The 25,622-nt window shown below is 43.7% G+C and overlaps 1 protein-coding gene across 1 annotated transcript in view; it reads left to right on the top strand.

Moving 5' to 3' along the window:
• Positions 1-18,376, top strand: part of AHI1 (Abelson helper integration site 1) — an 80,594-nt gene extending 62,218 nt beyond the window's left edge. The window contains exons 26-30 of the mRNA XM_078866206.1: positions 315-383; positions 939-1,107; positions 3,172-3,281; positions 15,597-15,655; positions 17,311-18,376. Coding sequence (XP_078722332.1) covers positions 315-383; positions 939-1,107; positions 3,172-3,281; positions 15,597-15,655; positions 17,311-17,530 — 627 coding nt within the window. The 3' untranslated portion in view covers positions 17,531-18,376. The remainder of the gene's footprint in view (positions 1-314; positions 384-938; positions 1,108-3,171; positions 3,282-15,596; positions 15,656-17,310) is intronic.
• Positions 18,377-25,622: the final 7,246 nt, after the last annotated feature.

Genomic DNA, 25,622 nt, shown 5'->3' with positions numbered 1-25,622 from the left:
TTCTTGAGTAATTCGCACAATGCTTCCTTCCGAAAGCGTCATTTACACCCGGTGACAGCCCACTGAGGCGTGATGTGCCTCTTGCAAGGGAGACCTGGGGATACAAACAAATGTAACCTACATGCATCTGCCTACTTTACACACAAACTAACACTTCCTTAATGTGCAGGTGATGAGGAATAGAGCTGCCTGATGGGGTTGCGGTTGCCTCTGAGGCCGAGATTATTGATGAAGTGCCCACGTGATCAATGATGGAGTGCCCGCATGTCACGTCCGTTGACTTGCCTCTCCCTTCCCTTGCTACGGTGACGCAGAACGAGTCTGGCTCGGGGGCGGCCGGCCTGAGGCTGGAGGCGGAGGGTGACCCCGCGGTGCAGGAGACGGTGAGGGCTCGGCCTAGACACTTCAGCTTCCACTCGGAGTTGCGCTCAGCCAACTACTGGGGAATGAATTTAGAGAGGCGTAGTAGCGCCATGATTTTTTTGAAGACGTCGTTGCTCACCGCAGAGAACCACGGGCAGTTCACCGCCGTGCGCGAACCGCAAGCCCCGGCACACCCCAGAGGTCGCAACCGGGTACCCGATACCCGTACCCTACCCGATACCCGGCTACCCGTTCCCGGCCGGGTACGGGTAGCCGTTTGCGACTGGTGCGGCCGGGTACGGGTAGGCCGTGAGTCACTGGTGAGTAACCGTTTGTCACTCATTTCCCAACGTCTTGTCTCTTCTCACAATTCAAGTTCCTAGAATCAACCCACCCGTGCCTGCAAACATGGCTTCATCCCAGAGGTCGCAATCAGGTACCCGATACCCGTCCCGTTTGCGACCCTGGTGCGGCCGGGTACGGGTAAGGAATCAAAACCCGTTTGCGACCTCTGGCGCACCCGCCGGCGACGTTTCCCCGCGTGTACCGACGGCGCGCGTTGGCTCCCCCGCCAGGTGGTGGCCCTGTACGACTACACGGCACGGCGTTCCGACGAGCTGAGTCTGCGCCGCGGCGAGCGCGTCCTCGTGCTCTTCAAGGACAACGAGAACTGGTGGTTCGGGCAAGCGGACGGGCCCGCCGGCGCTCAGGGATACTTCCCGGCGAGCTACGTCGCCGATCAGAGTGAGCGACGGGGGGGGGGGGGGATTCATGGTCTCAATCGTCGTTTCGACTTGTGGTGACGCGCCGTGGTGGTATTCGCTCCCGAAGAGAGAGAAAGCGAGCGAATGGCTCGGAGGCGCGAGGAACCACGGAGAAGCTGGAAAAGCAGCAGCCGGGTACCAAATTTTCCCCCCCCTCAAGCTCTGCGGTCCTCTATGTATTAAGGTGTTTTCAACCAATTAATGAGCGTTTCCACGTGGAAGGAAATGGTAGCACCCAGAGAAAACCCACGAATGCGAGGGGGCAACACTTTCTGTACGTATGTATGTTGAGCTTCTTTCACACCGTACGTAGCCAACCGTGCTGATTTCATGCAGAAGGAACAAGTTGGAGTCCACATTTTGCTGTACCGCCTTCTCCTGGCGAGCCAGTGTATGGCTCCTCCTCGACTCCCACACATTTTCTTCTGCCTGAGGATGACCGCTTGTGTTGCGATCGAAATGTCGTGATATATTATTTTTCATTTTATTACATTTTTATACCTTCGCGACTTTACCGAAAGAACTAAAGAGTATGGATTCCTGCAGTCACGAAAGCTTCAAATCTAGATTGTTCCATCATTAGTTCAAGGTCTCTAGCCTCACTGCTCTTCCAAGCAGAAATAACTGACTTATGTTTCGATTTAAAGCTTTCGTGACTGCATGGATTCATCTTGGTTCTTTTGGTAAAGTCACGTAGAAGGGAAATAATAAAATAATAAAAATAAAACATAATTAAATACAATTCTCACAGAGAATTCTCACAGAGAATTGTATTTTATTATGTTTTATTTTTATTATTTTATTTTTATTATTTTATTATGTTTTATTTTTATTATTTCCCTTCTATGTGACTATAACGAAAGAACCAAGAAGAACTGACTTATGATTGTTTAACCTTGCGCTGATTGACATTAGTCCCGTGTTGCATGCACCCTACTGTGTGTGTGTGTGCATCCGTGCCCCATAACCCTTCATCAGTGCGAAAGATTTCAGCAGCTTCTGATGCAGCCAACTACGACATATCAGTTCCCTGCCATTGTTTAATTCATATCGAATTTATAAATGTTAAAGCTGTCATTGTAATACACGACTACTCTTACCTTCAGAGCATTTATATATTCAAATCACTCTCTTCAATTTGGTGCCGCCGGGGATGTGGTGTAGAGGCTTGAGTGCTTTGCATACCAGAGGAGCTCTGCTGGATAGGGGCACCTGCATCTTTTGGGTGCTTGGTGAGAGGCGAGATAAAACACGGTTGCTTCACCAGCCCTTACCAACCAGCATAGTGAAGTATGGTGAAATGAACACACCCCCATTGGATCGAATGGCGATGTGCACAGCAAGGCCCTCTTGCATCAACAGATAGACCGCAGGTTGATGTAGCTCAATGGAGCCACCGCTGGAGCGAGATGTTAACTACCTCGCCTTGTATGCAGGGGGTCGTGGGTTCTTGATCTCAACTCTGACGCCTGTATATTTGGAGCTTGCATGTTCTTCCCGTTGGTCGCGTGGGTTTTTCTCCGGGTCCTCCGGTTTTTCCCTCCACATTTAGAAACACGCGTTTAGAGTATTTGGCTGCTATAAATTCCCACGTGCTAAGCCACTTCGTTGAGCTATAATTTGTGGCCAGGTCGCTTCTGATAAAGAGCTACATTCAGACTCTGTCTTCTCGACAGACCTGTTCTCCACCTGAGGACGGCTGCTTGCGTTGTGGCCGAAACGTCGTGAGAATTATTTTATTGTGTTTGATTTTTATTATTTTATTATTTCCATTCTACGTGACTTTACCGAAAGAACCAAGAAGATGAATCCCTGCAGTCACGAAAGCTTTAAATCGAAATTTAAGAGCTACATAGTTCAGTGGGCCTTGCCCGGTAAAATAAAAATTGTTTAGTTTAATGAATAGCGTGTAGATGTAACCAATTTTTTTGGCACGTTTTTTGTTGTTTGCGCGGAGGAATATTGTTGTTGAGCCCACAGCCCGGCTGCGTGCGTTGCCACGTGGCTTCCCGCCTTCACGACGTTCCGTTGCGTCTCTCCCTAGAGACCTACGAGGACGAGGAGAAGTTGGACACGTGGCAGGGAAACTCGGACGCGGGTCGCGACCTCTCCAGCCGCAGCTCGCACAAAGCCAACTTGGTAACACTAATAAAGGTTTATATATTTTTTGGAGGGGTTGGGGGGTTAGATTGACGAAATGTAGTTCGCACCAATATAAAACTTCTCAACCTAACAAAACACAAAGCTCTAAAATTGTTTGACTGACCGAGATAACCTCTCACTGGCACTGGGTCCAGGGTTGGGTGGTGGTAGTCGGGTGGCTACACTAAACTACAATACTTTTGATTTTACCAGGTAAGGCCCACTGAACTAAATAGCTCTTTTTTCTGAAGCGATCTGGCCGCAAATGATAATCCAATCAAGTGGCTTATTATAATTGGTTCTTTACCCTTCTATCTGGCAACAAAACTGACACCTTTTTTACAAGGAGTCATATTTGCATAGACCGCAATACCTGCAGTCATAATACAAACAAAAGAACATAACTCTGATAATGTGCACTGTCCTTGAAGTTGATTGGTCCACACCCGAGACAGCTTTCCTTAGAGCCTAGTCTCATATGGGTTGGACCAGATGACGCCAAAAGGCGCACAACTCAAGGACAATGCACCATCAGAGTATGAGAGCTCGGGGCAAGCATCTACACTATGGGAACCTCATTTGCCAGTAAAAATATGATAATTGGTTCTTTACCCTTCTATCTGGCAACAAAACTGACACCTTTTTTACAAGGAGTCATATTTGCATAGACCGCAATACCTGCAGTCATAATACAAACAAAAGAACATAACTCTGATAATGTGCACTGTCCTTGAAGTTGATTGGTCCACACCCGAGACAGCTTTCCTTAGAGCCTAGTCTCATATGGGTTGGACCAGATGACGCCAAAAGGCGCACAACTCAAGGACAATGCACCATCAGAGTATGAGAGCTCGGGGCAAGCATCTACACTATGGGAACCTCATTTGCCAGTAAAAATATGATAATTGGTTCTTTACCCTTCTATCTGGCAACAAAACTGACACCTTTTTTACAAGGAGTCATATTTGCATAGACCGCAATACCTGCAGTCATAATACAAACAAAAGAACATAACTCTGATAATGTGCACTGTCCTTGAAGTTGATTGGTCCACACCCGAGACAGCTTTCCTTAGAGCCTAGTCTCATATGGGTTGGACCAGATGACGCCAAAAGGCGCACAACTCAAGGACAATGCACCATCAGAGTATGAGAGCTCGGGGCAAGCATCTACACTATGGGAACCTCATTTGCCAGTAAAAATATGATAATTGGTTCTTTACCCTTCTATCTGGCAACAAAACTGACACCTTTTTTACAAGGAGTCATATTTGCATAGACCGCAATACCTGCAGTCATAATACAAACAAAAGAACATAACTCTGATAATGTGCACTGTCCTTGAAGTTGATTGGTCCACACCCGAGACAGCTTTCCTTAGAGCCTAGTCTCATATGGGTTGGACCAGATGACGCCAAAAGGCGCACAACTCAAGGACAATGCACCATCAGAGTATGAGAGCTCGGGGCAAGCATCTACACTATGGGAACCTCATTTGCCAGTAAAAATATGATAATTGGTTCTTTACCCTTCTATCTGGCAACAAAACTGACACCTTTTTTACAAGGAGTCATATTTGCATAGACCGCAATACCTGCAGTCATAATACAAACAAAAGAACATAACTCTGATAATGTGCACTGTCCTTGAAGTTGATTGGTCCACACCCGAGACAGCTTTCCTTAGAGCCTAGTCTCATATGGGTTGGACCAGATGACGCCAAAAGGCGCACAACTCAAGGACAATGCACCATCAGAGTATGAGAGCTCGGGGCAAGCATCTACACTATGGGAACCTCATTTGCCAGTAAAAATATGATAATTGGTTCTTTACCCTTCTATCTGGCAACAAAACTGACACCTTTTTTACAAGGAGTCATATTTGCATAGACCGCAATACCTGCAGTCATAATACAAACAAAAGAACATAACTCTGATAATGTGCACTGTCCTTGAAGTTGATTGGTCCACACCCGAGACAGCTTTCCTTAGAGCCTAGTCTCATATGGGTTGGACCAGATGACGCCAAAAGGCGCACAACTCAAGGACAATGCACCATCAGAGTATGAGAGCTCGGGGCAAGCATCTACACTATGGGAACCTCATTTGCCAGTAAAAATATGATAATTGGTTCTTTACCCTTCTATCTGGCAACAAAACTGACACCTTTTTTACAAGGAGTCATATTTGCATAGACCGCAATACCTGCAGTCATAATACAAACAAAAGAACATAACTCTGATAATGTGCACTGTCCTTGAAGTTGATTGGTCCACACCCGAGACAGCTTTCCTTAGAGCCTAGTCTCATATGGGTTGGACCAGATGACGCCAAAAGGCGCACAACTCAAGGACAATGCACCATCAGAGTATGAGAGCTCGGGGCAAGCATCTACACTATGGGAACCTCATTTGCCAGTAAAAATATGATAATTGGTTCTTTACCCTTCTATCTGGCAACAAAACTGACACCTTTTTTACAAGGAGTCATATTTGCATAGACCGCAATACCTGCAGTCATAATACAAACAAAAGAACATAACTCTGATAATGTGCACTGTCCTTGAAGTTGATTGGTCCACACCCGAGACAGCTTTCCTTAGAGCCTAGTCTCATATGGGTTGGACCAGATGACGCCAAAAGGCGCACAACTCAAGGACAATGCACCATCAGAGTATGAGAGCTCGGGGCAAGCATCTACACTATGGGAACCTCATTTGCCAGTAAAAATATGATAATTGGTTCTTTACCCTTCTATCTGGCAACAAAACTGACACCTTTTTTACAAGGAGTCATATTTGCATAGACCGCAATACCTGCAGTCATAATACAAACAAAAGAACATAACTCTGATAATGTGCACTGTCCTTGAAGTTGATTGGTCCACACCCGAGACAGCTTTCCTTAGAGCCTAGTCTCATATGGGTTGGACCAGATGACGCCAAAAGGCGCACAACTCAAGGACAATGCACCATCAGAGTATGAGAGCTCGGGGCAAGCATCTACACTATGGGAACCTCATTTGCCAGTAAAAATATGATAATTGGTTCTTTACCCTTCTATCTGGCAACAAAACTGACACCTTTTTTACAAGGAGTCATATTTGCATAGACCGCAATACCTGCAGTCATAATACAAACAAAAGAACATAACTCTGATAATGTGCACTGTCCTTGAAGTTGATTGGTCCACACCCGAGACAGCTTTCCTTAGAGCCTAGTCTCATATGGGTTGGACCAGATGACGCCAAAAGGCGCACAACTCAAGGACAATGCACCATCAGAGTATGAGAGCTCGGGGCAAGCATCTACACTATGGGAACCTCATTTGCCAGTAAAAATATGATAATTGGTTCTTTACCCTTCTATCTGGCAACAAAACTGACACCTTTTTTACAAGGAGTCATATTTGCATAGACCGCAATACCTGCAGTCATAATACAAACAAAAGAACATAACTCTGATAATGTGCACTGTCCTTGAAGTTGATTGGTCCACACCCGAGACAGCTTTCCTTAGAGCCTAGTCTCATATGGGTTGGACCAGATGACGCCAAAAGGCGCGCAACTCAAGGACAATGCACCATCAGAGTATGAGAGCTCGGGGCAAGCATCTACACTATGGGAACCTCAGTGCACATTATCAGAGTTATGTTCTTTTGTTTGTATTATGACTGCAGGTATTGCGGTCTATGCAAATATGACTCCTTGTAAAAAAGGTGTCAGTTTTGTTGCCAGATAGAAGGGTAAAGAACCAATTATCATATTTTTACTGGCAAATGAGGTTCCCATAGTGTAGATGCTTGCCCCGAGCTCTCATACTCTGATGGTGCATTGTCCTTGAGTTGTGCGCCTTTTGGCGTCATCTGGTCCAACCCATATGAGACTAGGCTCTAAGGAAAGCTGTCTCGGGTGTGGACCAATCAACTTCAAGGACAGTGCACATTATCAGAGTTATGTTCTTTTGTTTGTATTATGACTGCAGGTATTGCGGTCTATGCAAATATGACTCCTTGTAAAAAAGGTGTCAGTTTTGTTGCCAGATAGAAGGGTAAAGAACCAATTATCATATTTTTACTGGCAAATGAGGTTCCCATAGTGTAGATGCTTGCCCCGAGCTCTCATACTCTGATGGTGCATTGTCCTTGAGTTGTGCGCCTTTTGGCGTCATCTGGTCCAACCCATATGAGACTAGGCTCTAAGGAAAGCTGTCTCGGGTGTGGACCAATCAACTTCAAGGACAGTGCACATTATCAGAGTTATGTTCTTTTGTTTGTATTATGACTGCAGGTATTGCGGTCTATGCAAATATGACTCCTTGTAAAAAAGGTGTCAGTTTTGTTGCCAGATAGAAGGGTAAAGAACCAATTATCATATTTTTACTGGCAAATGAGGTTCCCATAGTGTAGATGCTTGCCCCGAGCTCTCATACTCTGATGGTGCATTGTCCTTGAGTTGTGCGCCTTTTGGCGTCATCTGGTCCAACCCATATGAGACTAGGCTCTAAGGAAAGCTGTCTCGGGTGTGGACCAATCAACTTCAAGGACAGTGCACATTATCAGAGTTATGTTCTTTTGTTTGTATTATGACTGCAGGTATTGCGGTCTATGCAAATATGACTCCTTGTAAAAAAGGTGTCAGTTTTGTTGCCAGATAGAAGGGTAAAGAACCAATTATCATATTTTTACTGGCAAATGAGGTTCCCATAGTGTAGATGCTTGCCCCGAGCTCTCATACTCTGATGGTGCATTGTCCTTGAGTTGTGCGCCTTTTGGCGTCATCTGGTCCAACCCATATGAGACTAGGCTCTAAGGAAAGCTGTCTCGGGTGTGGACCAATCAACTTCAAGGACAGTGCACATTATCAGAGTTATGTTCTTTTGTTTGTATTATGACTGCAGGTATTGCGGTCTATGCAAATATGACTCCTTGTAAAAAAGGTGTCAGTTTTGTTGCCAGATAGAAGGGTAAAGAACCAATTATCATATTTTTACTGGCAAATGAGGTTCCCATAGTGTAGATGCTTGCCCCGAGCTCTCATACTCTGATGGTGCATTGTCCTTGAGTTGTGCGCCTTTTGGCGTCATCTGGTCCAACCCATATGAGACTAGGCTCTAAGGAAAGCTGTCTCGGGTGTGGACCAATCAACTTCAAGGACAGTGCACATTATCAGAGTTATGTTCTTTTGTTTGTATTATGACTGCAGGTATTGCGGTCTATGCAAATATGACTCCTTGTAAAAAAGGTGTCAGTTTTGTTGCCAGATAGAAGGGTAAAGAACCAATTATCATATTTTTACTGGCAAATGAGGTTCCCATAGTGTAGATGCTTGCCCCGATCTCTCATACTCTGATGGTGCATTGTCCTTGAGTTGTGCGCCTTTTGGCGTCATCTGGTCCAACCCATATGAGACTAGGCTCTAAGGAAAGCTGTCTCGGGTGTGGACCAATCAACTTCAAGGACAGTGCACATTATCAGAGTTATGTTCTTTTGTTTGTATTATGACTGCAGGTATTGCGGTCTATGCAAATATGACTCCTTGTAAAAAAGGTGTCAGTTTTGTTGCCAGATAGAAGGGTAAAGAACCAATTATCATATTTTTACTGGCAAATGAGGTTCCCAAAGTGGCTTATTGTGTGGAAATTTATAGCAGACAAATACTCTAAACGCATGTTGAGTCTAAATGTGGAGTGAAAAACCGGGGGTCCCAGAGAAAAATCCACACCAACACAGGGAGAGAAACACGCAGACTCCACATATACAGGCGTCAGGGTCGGGATCGAACCCACGACCTCCTGTATACCAGGCGGGGTAGTTCACATCTCGCTACCGTGGCGCCCTTATATTGCAAACCAACGGGGAAAAAATATAATTTGATCTATTTATATAAAAGGGAAATTTGTGAATGTGTGTGTCTGTTCGAAATGTTTAGCATACTTCCCGACATGCAACAAACTTGGAATTTGGCATGTGAGTAGCTTCCAGACTACACAATGCAAAAAGTATAAAAATTTACTTTTGTAGTTGGGGGGAGGGGCGCAATAATGGATATATTTTGCAAGGCAAGTGAGTGGTGACGTCACATATGTGATGTCACCCGCATGCGGCAGCGTCACGCAGTGTGCCTGCTGACGTCACGCATCCCCGCCCTCCGCGGAGGCCGCGTATTAATCCAAGACAAGAATCCAAGTCTCAGGCGAAGCCGGCTAGTAAAGCGAGTTTGATATAATTCGTGGAACCGACGACCGCTGGTTGTTGAATACAGGTGAATGGGGAGGTTGCCGGGAATCTCATGTCAGGATAGGGGAAGCAGCATGTGACAACGCATTGATTAAATATCAATTGCTATACTCGCGATACACGCACCGAATCTTGCGTGCGAGAACCAACTGCAGTATTTTCGATTCATTGTGGGTTGTATGTCATGGGTTAACACAACCCCTTGCAGCCACTGGATGCGCTACGTTCATAAAATTAAAATAAACAGACTCTAGATCTAGATTGCGTGACTATAAATACGTCGCTAAGCCCGCCGCCACCACCCCGACGCAGCCTATTAGTGAGGTTTGTCACGTAAACAGAATGTGCCAAATCGTTACTACTTCAGCACACCGGTTGTGTTTGGAGAGGAGACCCTGCAGAGCGATGAGTGTTCGGCGCTTCCATCCCGACAAGTGTTCTCACCGTGTCAAAGATAATGCACCAATTCGTAACGCAAATGCGGCTTTGTGTTTTCAGAGAGTGACACACGACATTTAAAAAAATAAAAGGAAACGCCTAATCCAGTGTGTTTCTGCCGCCAATGCCAAGATTTCACAATTATTGTGACGTCCGGGCTAAAATCGTAAGGCCTTGCTAATGAGCCTTATATTCGCTGCTTTCTGTTCGTGTGATGTGCATGTGGGAATGTGAACCAGTACACATTCGCCTGTTGATACAACGGGCAAAATCCATGGCGTGGGCAGTTTTCCCCATCACTGGTGATGGAGCTGTTCAGTCCAGTTTTGCCAAAAATGGTTCCGAAGGGAAATGTTCACCAATGCAACAACGTACAAACGACTGCACCCACACTTCACCCCTTTGGTTTATAACCATTGTTGATATCTTCTTGGTTCTTTTGGTAAAGTCACGTAGAAGGGAAATAATAAAATAATAAAAATAAAACGAAATAAAATAATTCTCACGACGTTTCGGCCACAACGCAAGCAGCCGTCCTCAGGTGAAGAACAGGTCTGTCGGAAAGACAGCGTCTGAATGAAACACAACCAGGCTTGGACCGTATATTTAAGCTGGGTTGGAGGGGGAAGAGCGCCTTGACATAATGATAGCCAGCAATATTGTTGATATGCTGAAAGTCAATGCAAAGTGGTGTCCCACTCGTACGAGCATAGGAAGGAACTCGTTATCCCATTTACATGATGGAAAATCCACATTCCTATGGTGGGGACAGGTTATGTCCATAAAACGACCACTAGCGACTCCCAAAAAGTGGTACCCATTTTATCAGTCCCCAGATGTTGACCTCGCAATCTCCACTTGCAAGCCACGCACCCTGCCCGGTTTGCTATCCGCACAGATATTATTCGTAGTATTAAAATGTCGATAACCATCATTGCAAAGCGTGAACATTGGTTCTCATTATAGTATTATTTCCTTTATCATCGCCATCGTTTTACAATATCACACTGCCGTTCATAATGATAGCCAGCAATAGGCAGCGAATACGAAACTCCGTTTCTGCCCACTGCAATCGTTTTGCGGTTAAACAGAAAGAGTGCCCTGTGGTCAAAGCACCCTTTGCCGGCAGCGAGAGGTGTTGGAAACGCCGCTCTCCTTAACGATTTATGTCACCGCCCACGGGCCGGGTAATTCCACCGGTAAAGTGAATTGAAGCGTAGGTTGTTGATGTGTGAATGAGAGTGAGCCTGTGCCAACTAATGTGTGTTTTTTATTCGCCACGAACCCATTGTTCACCAAGCCTCGCTCGCAAGCAGCCTGACTAATACTGAAAAGAAATGGTTACATAGTTCGCAAAAGTTCCCGAGAACACTGTCACCTGTAGGATGTTCAACACCCACGCACTCGCACACCTCACATTTTCCACGCTTGGAAATGACACGCCACAATTCAACGACGGTGTGTTTCTCAAAACTCACCGCACTTACGGGCATTGTGCACGTGCACTGATATTCATTTAATCAAAACGGACATCCCATTTGTATATATTTTTTTTTTGGGGGGGGAGGTAATTTGATTTCCACGCTGTACTTTATTTCTACAAAATTAATCGCAAATGGTAATTTGTTTAAAGATTTGGAGCATGGCATTGATGCGCAGTGGCCTTCTCTTGCACGTGATATTGACCAAGGCAAGGGTCTTTAATGCGGACTTATCGCTTTTGTTGCGTGCTTTGGTTGTTCCTCAGTCATTGCTGGGAGGTTATGGGTATTGAACTACAGACTCGGCACAATCTGTCGAGCATGTGAATACATTCGCCATTCAGCCTTTGTTAAACTCGATCGAGCGTCCAGCACATGGCACACACGAGACAGCCTTAATTTATTGCTATATTCTTGGTTCTTTCGGTAAAGTCACGTAGAAGGTAAATAATAAAATAATATTATTTATGACTTTACCGAAAGAACCAAGAATATGAATCCCTGCAGTCACGAAAGCTTTAAATAAAAAAAATATTTATTGCTGTTATGATTTATTAAATGCAGCTTGCTCATGTGTTTGATGGGCCTATAAATGTTTAGTTATACTGCTCCCAGTGAAATTAGTGAACAATTGAAATGCATACGATAAGCGGCTAATGACTCCGCACGGGCCTAGTGGCTTTCTCTACCATGACCACATATATACTATCAGTCACATTCATTTGAAGACTAATCAATACCAAATGCCATTATTGCCTAACCTTTATAGGTTATGATGCAAGACATTTGTGAAAATTGATGCAGTCATCTAATTTTACAAAAAACAAACCTCTGTAAACATTTATACAGCTCTATTGAGATAGCACAAAGCAAGTAACACATCCTAATTAACAGGGGAACCAGACAAGGAGACGTGCTTTGGCCAGTTGTTCACTGCGGCATTCGACGATGTTTTATGAAAAACGCATTGAAGAAATAAAGGCATGAACGCAAAGCGAAAAAATATGAACCGTATAGGATTTTCTATCACCATAGTCATAAGCAACCGATTCAAATTAACCACGGGACAGGTTCGAAGCACGTCATTAAACGAGGTTGCAAATTCGGGGCTCAAGATAAAATGAGCAACTTCAACAACAACAAAGTCACGTGCAACAGGTTCTCTAAATAATTAAACTCAACTGGTGGGAGGGGCGCGACCGGCAAACGCATCGGAGAGCATTGAAGGTGGGGAGCTTAAATTTCGATTTAAAGCTTTCGTGACTGCAGGGATTCATCTTCTTGGTTCTTTCGGTAAAGTCACGTAGAAGGGAAGTAATAAAATAATTAAAATAAATATTATATAATATTATTTTATTACATCATGTAATTTTTTTATTTTATTTTATTTTATTCTTTTATTATGTTTTACTTTTATTATTTTATTACTTCCCTTCTACGTGACTTTACCGAAAGATCCAAGAAGGTGGGGAGCTTGACGGTGGGGAGCGTCCGCCGTGGAGATGGAGTGATGAGACCAACTTGCGTGCGGACGTGCATCACCATGAGGGGATGACAACAGCCTGGTGGTACCCTCATCCAGCAGTAGATAGATTCAAGATTTGAAGCTTTCGCTACTGCGAGGATTAACGACTCTTAGGTGTTTTCGCTAAAGTCACGTAGGTAAAAAGCAAATAAATAAGAAAACAATTTATCTAAAAAATAATTGAAATAAAATATTTTATTTAGAAAAATAATAGATTTTATTTATTTCGATTATTTGTTCTATTATTTATTATTATTATTATTATTTATTTTTTTACCTACGTGACTTTATTAGATATATATATTTCGATTTAAAGCTTTCGTGACTGCAGGGATTCATCTTCTTGGTTTTTTCGGTAAAGTCACGTAGAAGGGAAATAATAAAATAATAAAAATAAAACATAATAAAATAATTCTCACGACGTTTCGGCCACAACGCAAGCAGCCGTCCTCAGGTGAAGAACAGGTCTGTCGGAAAGACAGCGTCTGAATGATGTTTTATTTTTATTATTTTATTATTTCCCTTCTACGTGACTTTACCGAAAGAACCAAGAAGATAGATATATATATTTTTTATGGTGTTAAACAGGCTTTCGCGACCAATAGTATCCATCATAGAGGTTCTTTTGTGTTAGATCGTGTAAATATGAATGTGTTGTGGGTTTACTCTCCAACACACCAGTGTGCTGAACTAGTAACGAATGGTCTCGTTTACGTGACAAACCTTACTAATTGGCTGTGTCGGGTGGTGGCGGGTTCAACAACACATTTATATTTACGCGATCTAACCCAAAAAACCTCTGTCGTGGATTATGATAAACTCATCTTCTTGGTTCTTTCGGTAAAGTCACGTAGAAGGGAAATAATAACAAATTTCCTATTATTATATTATTATTTCGTATTATTTTATTATTTCCCTTCTACGTGACTTTACCGAAAGAACCAAGAAGATGAATCCCTGCAGTCACGAAAGCTTTAAATCCAAATATGACAAACTCATTATTCTTCACTCATGCCCAGTTTATTTTAAAGCACACCTGAGGTTAAGCCACCAAATTCTGCGTGCAACCTACCCGAGGTCAAAAATATGGCAAGGACCACGTTTATAAATCGAAAATTGAATGAAACACACTCGAGTGCTTTGCAGGTTTATTTCGGGGCCTTGTGGGGTGAACGAGCGCGAAGGAGAAAACAAAAAACGATGACAATCTCAGCAGTGGGAGTTGCTTCCCCATAACGTCCCATTGTGTGTGACGTTATTGGGAGGCGCACAAAAGACCTTCAACCAAGACCTCTCACACACACCACACCCCCCCCCCCCCCGATTTTCCTGAGCGTGTGAATAGAACCTCTCTAACTTCAGCATTTTTATTTTATTAATTATTCTCAATGGAAGTAAATGGTGGGGGGGGGGGGCGCATGAAGACACTTGCGCTTTCGTGCAGTGCAACACTTTTGTATTTGCTATTTCTCGATTATGAACGTGGCAGTTCAAGATTATGGGTTTGGGCATAATTCTAGATTTGAAGTTTTCGTGACTGCAAGGATCCATACTCTTTGGTTTTTTCGGTAAAGTCACGTAGGTGAAAACAAAATAACAAAATAAAATAAAAAGAAAAAATTTAGTTGTTTTATTTTATTTATGAATAAAATAAAAATAAAACTATTAGTTTTAATTTTCGATTTAAAGCTTTCGTGACTGCAGGGATTCATCTTTTTGGTTCTTTCGGTAAAGTTACGTAGAAGGGAAATAATAAAATAATAAAAATTAAACATGATAAAATATGTTTATGAAGGGAAATAATAAAATTAAAACAATAAAACATGATAAAATATTATGTTTTATTTTTTATTAATTTATTATTTCCCTTCTACGTGACTTTACCGAAAAAACCAAAGGGTTTGGGCAAAGCTGTATCGTCTCAATGTCTCATAACATGGCCATAACATGTGTTTAGATAGAACCCATCCTGAACCACTAGACCAGAGACATTGACCACTGGTCACCTTCAGTTACTTCGACAACGCCAGAAAGGTTTTCAGCAATTCAATGAGCCGCATATCTTCGATTTTATCTCAAAAATAATCATTACTCTGGGTTTTGAAACTTTTATATTTTTTTCCTGACTTAAAGCTTTCGTGACTGCAGGAATTCATATTCTTTGGGTCTTTCGGTAAAGCCATGTAGATGGAAATTTTTTTTAAAATAATATTTTTATTTTATTTTTCTATCTACGTGGCTTTACTGAAAGACCCAAAGAATATATTTTATCTGTATTGCAGTTTTGTTTAATATATTATTTTTACTACAGTGGATGTTTATTTTTTTATTACAAATTGTTCAAACATTGTTTTGGAAGTAGTGATTTAGATTTTAGTTTTCACGGTGTGTTATACATAATCACGCTACCCTGTCTCCAGAATATCAGGGGAGTTACGGAATAGAGGTATCCTTAACCCAAAATAAAGGTATCCTCACCACAAACCTCCAAATATGAATACGTATACCAATCTGTCTATGTTCCGCAATCTCTTCATAACCTAACCGCTTGTCCGTGAGCTTCACCACTGCTTTGCTTTCCTTAATTTGGCTCCGCGTGCCGTGCGTGGGACAATACTTTACGATCGCCCGCCTCCCGTGCCGTTCCAGACGGGCGACGCTGCCGGCCGCTCTGAGGCCGAGACGGAAGCCGGGACGGCGGACAAACCGTGAGTCGTCGAACGCCACTCTTCCATACTCCTCCCGATACGTTCCATTCATTGGCTACCACATTCTGATAAGCTCCTCCCCCCCTCTCCTCCTCCCCCTTAACTTGTATTTAAGATTTCGATTTAAAGCTTTCGTGACTGCAGGGATTCATCTTCTTGGTTCTTTCGGTAAAGTCAAGTAGAAGGGAAGTAATAAAATAATAAAAATAAAACATAATAAAATAAAATAATTCTCACGACGTTTCGGCTACAACGCAAGCAGCCTTCACCTGAAGACGGCTGCTTGCGTTGTAGCCGAAACGTCGTGAGAATTATTTTATTTTATTATGTTTTATTTTTATTATTTTATTACTTCCCTTCTACTTGACTTTACCGAAAGAACCAAGAAGTTGTATTTAAGAGCTTGCATCTTGAATCCCAGCCTCTCTTGATGCAGAAAATCTGGCTGTGACGGTCCCACCTGATGACGGAGACTTGTGTTGCCTCCGAAACGTCGTGATTTTATTGTTTTATTTTTATTAATTTTAATTTCATTTTTTTACCTACATGGTGACTTTACCGAAAGAACTAAGAGTATGAATCCTTGCAGTCACGAAAGCTTCAAATCTAGAGCCACTCTCCTGCCCACCGTGTTGGGATGGCCCTGCGCGTGCGTGCGTCCGTGTGCGCACTACGCAGGGTTAATGAATGCACGAGCGGGTGAATAATTTGCGCCGTGAAAGTGGTCTCGCTGTCGAGATCAATAATCGGCCGTGACGCTGACAAGCTCGGCCATCGCGGGGCCCATTCACGGCGGCAGCTCACTCAGAGCACAAAGCGCACTTTGGTTGGGGGTCAAGGTGTCGGGCCCGGAGGTCGTCGGCACCCGACAAAGACGGCGATTGTGTTTTTTTGAAGGAGCAGCTATTTGTGGCGGCAAACTTTTTTTTCGAGGAGCCTCGCAAGGCTCTGGATTGATTAGAAACCCCTATGCGTCATGTGAGTGGAAACGAAAGCTTTAGCCGCGGACGTTTTCATCAGTTAATATTCTACGTTTTTAAGTTCGGGAGGATTTTGTTGTTGTTCAACAGGTGTTTTTGAAGGGGTTGTGTGTGCCTGTGCTGTGTTAAGAGATGCATTATATCTTAGGGTGCACTGCCCATTGTGTGTGCCATTGGTAGGTGGCTCGTTTTAGACTCGTTACAGGTGGTGTCTTGCTAACCAACCCTGCTCTTTAAATTGAACAACCTATTTTGCACTATTTGCTGCACATGTGGATACGATTGGATACGATACCCTTCCATTCAGCAGTGTTACACAACAATACTAGAAGACTGGCTGAGGTTTGGCACAGGTAGTTTGTTTGTACAAGTGAATTTAGTGTTTTATCATCTTTCCACTTTGAGCACAAAGTGAAACTTGTATGCCAGTTCATAACAGTCGTTTTTTTTAATTGCACAGCTTATCACTTCCGCCTTGATTCATTGCGTTGTTGTTGTTGCAATTACTGGTCACCCAGCCAATCGCACAGTCTCTTTGGCGTGCGTGTGATAGCGGATTCCCATATCACGTCGATGCGCACAGCTTGTGAGAGCCTGGCGGTATTGACTGGCAGTAGCCATGAAGAATGATTTGTCAATGACTCCCACCCCCCCCCCCCGCCTCCCCCACTCCAGGAAAGCTAAGCTGAGACGGAAGAAGACAGTGGACAAGTCGGATTCTCATTGTCCGGCCGTGCCCCCCAAAGGTCCAGAGGTGATCACAGGAGCCGGTCACTCTCTGGTGGCCGAGGACACCAACCTCGAAGCAGCGGTGAAGAAACCGCGCAGGAAGAAAGTCGCAAAGGAGAGCATGGACACAGGAGGCAAAACCAACAGCGCATTTGATCCCGAGTAAAATGCCGTGTCATTTCGTAGCCCTGCTCCCACGCTAACTACGCTATGTCTGTATACGCTACGCGTAGACGTAACGCACGCGCGTTCGCACGCACACTTTCTGATTATGTATTCATCTGTTGGGCGACAAGTCCATTTCACAGTTTCAGCGAATAATATCCCAGAGTAAAGTCACGTAGAAGGGAAATAATAAAATAATATTAATACAAATATTAATATAAGAACCAAGAATATGAATCCCTGCAGTCACGAAAGCCTTAAATCAAGATTTAATATCCCAGAGGTGGAGAGTGGGTGACAGTGCGATTAGCGCACTGCGCTACGAACGTTGTCATCCGAGTTCGGTCCTCTGCATTGACTAACGTGAGTGGCGAATGATGTCTTGTGCTGGTCATTGGGGGTCCTCCGTGAACCAACCTGCGCTGACCAAGCTTGGTGAAGCATATTCAAACAACACGCCGTGACCGTCGGGCGTGGGCTACGGCTCACAAGTCCAGTAGCAGAGACGCAGTTGGATGGGACTTGGCTCAATTGTAGTTTGCACTTGCGCGGGCTGGCTCGAAGAGCGTGGAGAGTGTTGGCCTGTGACTGACTTTGTTACTGCGATGAGTGGAGAAGCTCCCTTTGTGGGTGACCGATGTTAGTTGGGAGGTTAAGGGTGAGGGAGACGCTTGCACCGAGTGGATTTTCAACGAGACCATCGACTGTTAACTTAGTTACGATTTGTATTGTCTCGTTTAACCTGGACACCGTTTGTTAAATGTCCTCACAAGCTAATTCATATCACTTTTTTGTGAGATTTTAAGTACCCTATGTAAGGGGCCGTCCATATATGATGTCACGCACCGAGGGGGGTGGGGTCAGACATTTGTGACGATGTGTGACGACGGGGGGGGGGGGGGGTTGAGAAATGTGACGTCACATCAAAATGTGCAACTTTAAATAAATATAGACAACACGTTCTACTTAATTAAATTGACTTTTTCTCAGAGTGCAGCGCCACATTAAATACGCACTACAATGACAATAGTTTACGATTTGAAGCATGTTTTTTTTAGGGGGGGGGCAGAGCTTTGTGACGTCATATTTGGGGGGGGGGGGGATCTGACTTTTTGTGACGCCGTGTGACGAGGGGGGCGGGGGGTCAAAAATCGTCCAAAATCGCGTGACGTCATTTATGGACGGCCCCTAAAGTATGAGATTGAGTCTGAATAATGATAACCAGCAAACTTGCGCAAAATTAACGCCGTACAGTTTATGTACCGTCTGTGTGAACTCTTTTATAGCCGACATCGGGTCTGTATCTTTTATACACTTTTGTATTTGAATTCACAGTACGCCTCAAAATGTTATTTATAAAAAAAAACAATAATGTGAGCGATACTTTTAAAAGATATAACAGCACTTTGCTTATTGTTACACCGTGGGAACTAATTTATGCTTTGGATTGTTGATTTAATTTTTTTCTAAAATCAGTATTAATAATTTTTGCAGTGAAGCTGATTCCAAAGCCATTTTATATTTTATTATATTGTGCTCAGTAACTTGTGTCAATTATGTTATTGTTAATAACCCACTTGTTGTTGTTGCTGAGATCCATGATTAAACCTCGATCTCGAGTGTCATGAGTTGATTAGCTCAAAGCCTGGTCACTTAAAGAAAAGAAACCTAAAATATAACATTTTAGTTTTTTTAGTTTTACTAAAATCCAGCGCTTAGACTTAAACACGTGCATATACGTATAGGTTTGACCACCATGCGATGACCGTTTTTTTCTGTATCCAGGATTTTGTGGGAAGGCACGTCCACAAGTGTGCCTTAAAAAGAGTAATTGAAAGGGGGCACAGTCGTAGTTCCGAAAGCACCTCCTGTGGGCTGATCTTGAGCACATGGTGTGGCAAGGGGGGCATGCCCTGCTCTGCGAATGGACACATCGGCCTATGACAAGATGCCGACAAGCACAATTTGAATGAAGTTGGGAGCAGAAATTAAATAACACAGTTATAATAATAGGGTTTCCCCCTTTTTTTTTACAAAACTGAAACCTTTTTACGAGGAATCATGTCTGCATTCACCACATTACTTGCGGTCAAAATGCAAACAAAAAACATACGCTGATAATGTATGCATTGTCCTTGAAACTGATTGGTCCACACCAGAGACAGCTTTCTTTTGAGCCTCGTCTCAATTGGTGCTAGGACCAGAGGACGCCAAAAGGCGTACAGCTCAAAGACAACGCACTATCAAAGTAATGAGGGCGCGGGGTAAGCATCTACATCAATAGACCTCCTTTGCCAGTACCAAAATTTAGGGGTTTTCCCTATTTTTATTGAGTTTTACTAATATCCAGTGGGAAAAAAGGGGGGCAAAACCCTATTATATTTTGGTATTGGCAAAGGAGGTCTAATGATGTAACACGGTTATGTATGTTAATGCACGTGTTTCTCTATGTTAGTCTCCACGTGTTGACATGAGATGCAACTCCTCACTCACACTTCAGACGTGGTATTGAGACTCCACTGCGTTAGACCTTGTTTGTGTCGACTATTAAACTATGATTATACAGTGCCAAATACAGTGTCATTGAAAATATCAGGGTAATTCAGGGGTGGGGATTTTGTCAAATCCGTTTTCTGAACAAACCTCTAATTTCCAAATGTAGCCTCTTTACAGCTTGGAATTTTATTTCAGTGGTCAACTGTTCAATTTGTATTGAAACAACTACTGTAGTGTATAATGTCTTTAATGAAATGCAAATAGAAGCATTTGGTCTGTAGTGGTGGTAAGAGCAGTCCTGTGCTGGGCAGTAAACCATAAACTTTTTTTTTATTTTACCAGGTAAGGCCCACTTAGTTATATTGTTCTTTTTCAAAAACCACCTGGCCATAAATGATAGCTCAACGAAGTGGCTCATGCGGAAATTTATATCAGCCAAATACTCTAAAACGCGTGTTTCTAAATGTGAAGGGGAAAACTGGAGGACCTGGAGAAAAATCCACGCGACCACGGGGAGAGAGACACGCAAACTCCAAATTTAGAGGCGTCGGGATAAAACCCACGACCTCCTGATTACCAGGCGAGGTAGTTGTCTCGCTGTGACACTGCATGGTGTGCTGGGTTGTGCCCTGTAAAACCCCTTTGTATAGGAAACATGGCAATATCCACCCCACGTAATGTCGAGGACACTCAAGAGTTATTTCAGAAATGAGGTGTTAAAATGCAATAAGTGGCGTTGGTATTGCGCCGACAAAACTGTCAATGGTAAATACCAGCCAGAAAACTAAAGCAGTAAATGTAATATTTGTATCACAGATCAAGGCTATTGTAGCAATGTGACTATATGCTTTGACTTAAACCTGAATAAACACATCTAAAGTACACGTGCGTGTAGAGCTCCATCTAATTGTGTTATGGTCTCCATTTGTTTCCTGTCGACAAACGGTATTTGTATTGTGTTTATATACCGAGTAAGCATCGGGCAAGGATTACACTGGTCACACTTTTTCTGGCATAAGGTATTCCAACGGTTTTAATGTCATTTTGGGGTGCTGATTCCAAATCTGGCATCAGTTTTTGTCTATCACATCAGGTTTATGAGATATCTATTATTGCATTTTCAATAAAAACTGCAGAAGAAAAATATTAAAACAGGACCCTGCGGGGTGGGCTGGTAGGAATAATACTAATACAGGTACAGGGATATCGACCGCACACACGCACACGCGCATAAACGTACACACGCACACACACCGCACGCACACACACATACATGCACGCACGCACACGTAATGAAGTTGTGTTGCTACGCTTCCAGTTCGCCGTGAATAACGATCCGAAGCCCAATAGCGCCCATTCATCACGCCGCTCGAGTGGGCCGGACACGCACACACGCACGCACACACACGCACACAGTCACACATATACACACACGCACGCACACACAGACACGCACACACACGCGCATACACACGCACACACGCGCAGGGGGAGCGGGCGGCCATCTTGTCGGACGGACGGACAAACGGACGCGGACGGACGGACAAACGGTCGGACGATATAATCTATTGGTGGTCTGGTCCACTTCGTTCCTACCAGTATAATCTATTGGTGGTCTGGTCCACTTCGTTCCTACCAGTATAATCTATTGGTGGTCTGGTCCACTTCGTTCCTACCAGTATAATCTATTGGTGGTCTGGTCCACTTCGTTCCTACCAGTATAATCTATTGGTGGTCTGGTCCACTTCGTTCCTACCAGTATAATCTATTGGTGGTCTGGTCCACTTCGTTCCTACCAGTATAAATGTGGATATCTACATAAAATGATATTATAAACACACTATCCTAAAATTACAGCACCATATTTTAACACTAAAGCAGTCACTGACTCGCAACAACTTGCAATCATAAGTGACAGTTAATTTCGGGTAAAATAAATGAAAATGGGGTATGGCGATAGCATAAAAATGAGATGTGATAGAGCAAATCTGAGATCAGATTTGGAATCGGCGCCCTGAAATTAGTCTAAAACAGCTGCAAAAGTCCAGGCCAGAAAATGTTTTTTGTTGTTGTTGACCAGTGTTATTTCAGCCTGTTTAATAAGAGGACGACACTCGTTCCTGCTTCACGATGGGCGCGGTGGTGAGTAGAGTCCCACTGCGCTTTAACCAAGTCCCCGTGGGACCGAGTACTTAGCAGACCTACGTTAAGTGTTCCACGCGGACCACTTCGTTGAGATCCTTGGGTCTTCCTCGCTGATTAAACATTCATGCGATCACGCGACTGGTTGCCTTACAAAGACCACAATAAAAAAAACCATAAGGACAGCCAAACGCGTGCTCCTATTGTCGTGCGGAGAAACAGGTGGCCTCGGGGCGATTTTTTCTCCACCCCCTTGTGTCCCACCACCCCTCCTCCAAACCAAATTTTAATTCGATTCGGCTTTGGCAGGTGCCAGTCTGTGGACCTGACAAGACACCCCACAGACGGGGTGAGAAAGCCAGAGAGATAAATAATACAGCATCGATTCGCGCATAAACGAAGCCACCACTCACCCCGCCGCCACCCGTAACACCCCGAGCCTCCTGCTGCTGCTGCCTCTCCGCCCATCGCGCCGTCCCCAGATTGGGTTCATCAGCGGGCTGATGGGGCCTCCCCCTGGCCCGAGGATAAGACAATGCGCCGGCCGAGACAGATGGCAAACAGGACCCGTGGCAGATGCCTGCCATCTCGCGCCGAGGTGGATGCCTCATTACTCCGCAGCTCCTCCTCCTGCTCCCCGCCTTTTCTGCTTTCCTTTCAGCTCTTGGGTGTACGACGGCTTTGCAATGAAACTCATTATATTCGGCACATGTTTTTTTTGAAGTGGTTCCTCAATGAGGGGGGGGGGTGTTACACAGCTCCCCGAGTAATTAATCTTAAACCCTTGAATTTTAAAAAGCTTTTTTTTGACAATCCACATACTCGGAACCATTACCGAGTGTAGTTCCTTCCACGGATCTTAATCCACATCAGACATCAGGGATGAGAAGAATAAAATGGGAACGCATCTTGAATGAACACAAAAGCGACTGTTTTTAAAACACACTTTATTAAGACAACTGAGCCACATCCACCACTTTGTTTTCACTTGTAAAATGTAGGTTAGCATTGTTTTGCAAATGACACTGAAAATGGTTGACTTAAAACAGGTGTTTATCAGACTTTAAAAATTTCCTTCCAATCTGAAACTAGAAAATATGCATTTAGAGTCTGACATACTCTCGAAAAAAATTGTGTCACAAACAGCAGCGTCCTTGGCAGTGTGTTTTGTGAACAAAACATGGTCCCTTCAAAGCACATTCACTTATCAATTACAAAATTAACAAAATCCTATTTGGCAGTGCGTTACATTCAGGAAAAAAGCACGCTGGCAGTTTGAACACACAAAACAACTACTGGCAATCAAACCAACAATATTAACTTGCAAACAAATTAAGTGTTTTTTTTAAGGAACCAAACTTGTATTCCTTCTCAGCTGCTGCTTAAAGTAACTATGGTAGAGAGTGCAGTACCCAATGGCAACTGTTTCTAAGCACGTGAGAATCTGTGAAGGAAACGTGACATCGGTCGGGTTGACAAACGACGGTAATAATTCTTTTAAAATAAAAAGTTTACATCTCCGTCCTTGCTGGACTTACCGGCGGCTAATACACCACCAGTTCTGTTGTTAAAAAACAGACATGACTTCATCATGGCAGTTTCCCGGTACATTTAGCAAGTTACAAAAAAAACACAAGGAAATCCAAATGGCAGATATCAATAGTTATGGCTGACGAGTCTGCGTAAAGACCGTCTTATATCGGTCAATTAAATTTCCTCCTATTTTTATTCGCTAAGTTACGAGCTCTACGGATAGTGTTGTGTTTGAAAAAGAACAGCATTGAAGTTCAGCATTTATGAAAATTATGAGGATCACTGTCGCACGCGTTTGGCAATGGAGACTGCCTCAACAGCCGAACATATTTAGGGTCAGTGGGTGACCGTACACTCGGAATCTGTAGTAGCTTTCACTTTTAATTCACAACACTTAGTGCTATCATGCTGTAGCGTCTACATTTGTACAGCGAAACAGAGGAAAAAAGGTGCAAACGTAACGCTTAAAAAAAAACACCACGCACAATATACAAAACTATCAACAATCAAAAGGTCACAACACACATCTAAAATAACTAATCACACCCCCTAACCTTATAGTTCATCACCAGTAAGGGTGCAACACACTCCAAACTTTACCAACTACATTCTATCGTCGTACAGTGCACGCAGTGCCGTGCGGTTTCCCTTCATTTTGCCTTTCGGGTGTGCTCGCCATTCCCAGCGGCTGTGTTCGGTCTCCAGGTTTGGCAATTTGCCTCCCCCCCCAGGTCAGTGCTCAATGCCCACTCCGGCTTGTCATAACGTGTCTCCCTCCCTGCACGCACCCACCCCCACGTTTAAAGCCCACAATGACAGCACCTCAAGTCAACGCGAGTCGTTTGCGCCACAAAGGCTTTTGTTTACAGAGCCGTGATAGCATTGGGCGCACGCTTTCGAGGCGGGTTACGCGACTGAAAGCTAAAAGAACGATCCATTAACTGCTTCTTGGGACGCGTTCAGGTGTCACCGTCGAGGGGAGGTTAGGGAGGGGGCGGATTCTAAAGCATGGGGTCCAAATGCAGCACACGCGCGCGTAAACTATGAAGTGCTGGTTTCTTTACGCATCTGTTGACGAGCAGCCGCTTGTACATTCGCAATAGCAAATGTAGAGCTGCTCGGGTAAGTTTACGCACGGGAACGTTTCAATCATTTACCCCCCCCAATCCTTGCTCGAGTCCCAAGCCAAAGCGTTGACAGTGCAACACGACGACCAAGTGCTTGCGCACAGCTGTTTTAGAAAGCCTCGAATTTCACGAGTGCATGTTTATCTTCTTGGTTCTTTCGGTAAAGTCACGTAGAAGGGAAATAATAAAACATAATAAAATAATTCTCACGACGTTTCGGCCACAACGCAAGCAGCCGTCCTCAGGTGAAGAACAGGTCTGTCGGGAAGACAGCGTCTGAATGAAACACCCCAGACGCTGTCTTCCCGACAGACCTGTTCTTCACCTGAGGACGGCTGCTTGCGTTGTGGCCGAAACGTCGTGAGAATTATTTTATTGTTTTATTTTTATTATTTTATTATTTCCCTTCTACGTGACTTTACCGAAAGAACCAAGAAGATGAATCCCTGCAGTCACGAAAGCTTTAAATCGAAAGAGTGCATGTTTCTTTATGCTATTAACAAAAAACAATTGTCTGCAGCACTATTTTTTACTTTGGTTCAAGACTCTTGACAACACGTTCTCGCCACTGGATGGGGACAAACATTTACGACAACGACAAAGAAATATCTTGCCTTTGTGTTAACTTAAGGAGTGTAAAACATTACTCATTAACAAAAACAAAAATGAATGACCTTTAAAAGGAACATACATTGAATAATTACATTGTACACAAGGAACAAGTATAATACAATAACTACATTAAATACCACACTGGTCTGGACACTCTTCAGCAAATTACTTTTTTTTACTCTT

This window comes from Lampetra fluviatilis, chromosome 22, assembly GCF_964198595.1.
Source record: "Lampetra fluviatilis chromosome 22, kcLamFluv1.1, whole genome shotgun sequence".
NCBI classification, from domain to species: Eukaryota; Metazoa; Chordata; class Hyperoartia; order Petromyzontiformes; family Petromyzontidae; genus Lampetra; species Lampetra fluviatilis.
Note: the sequence above shows the minus strand (reverse complement) of the source record. Positions and strands in the feature narration are given on the sequence as shown.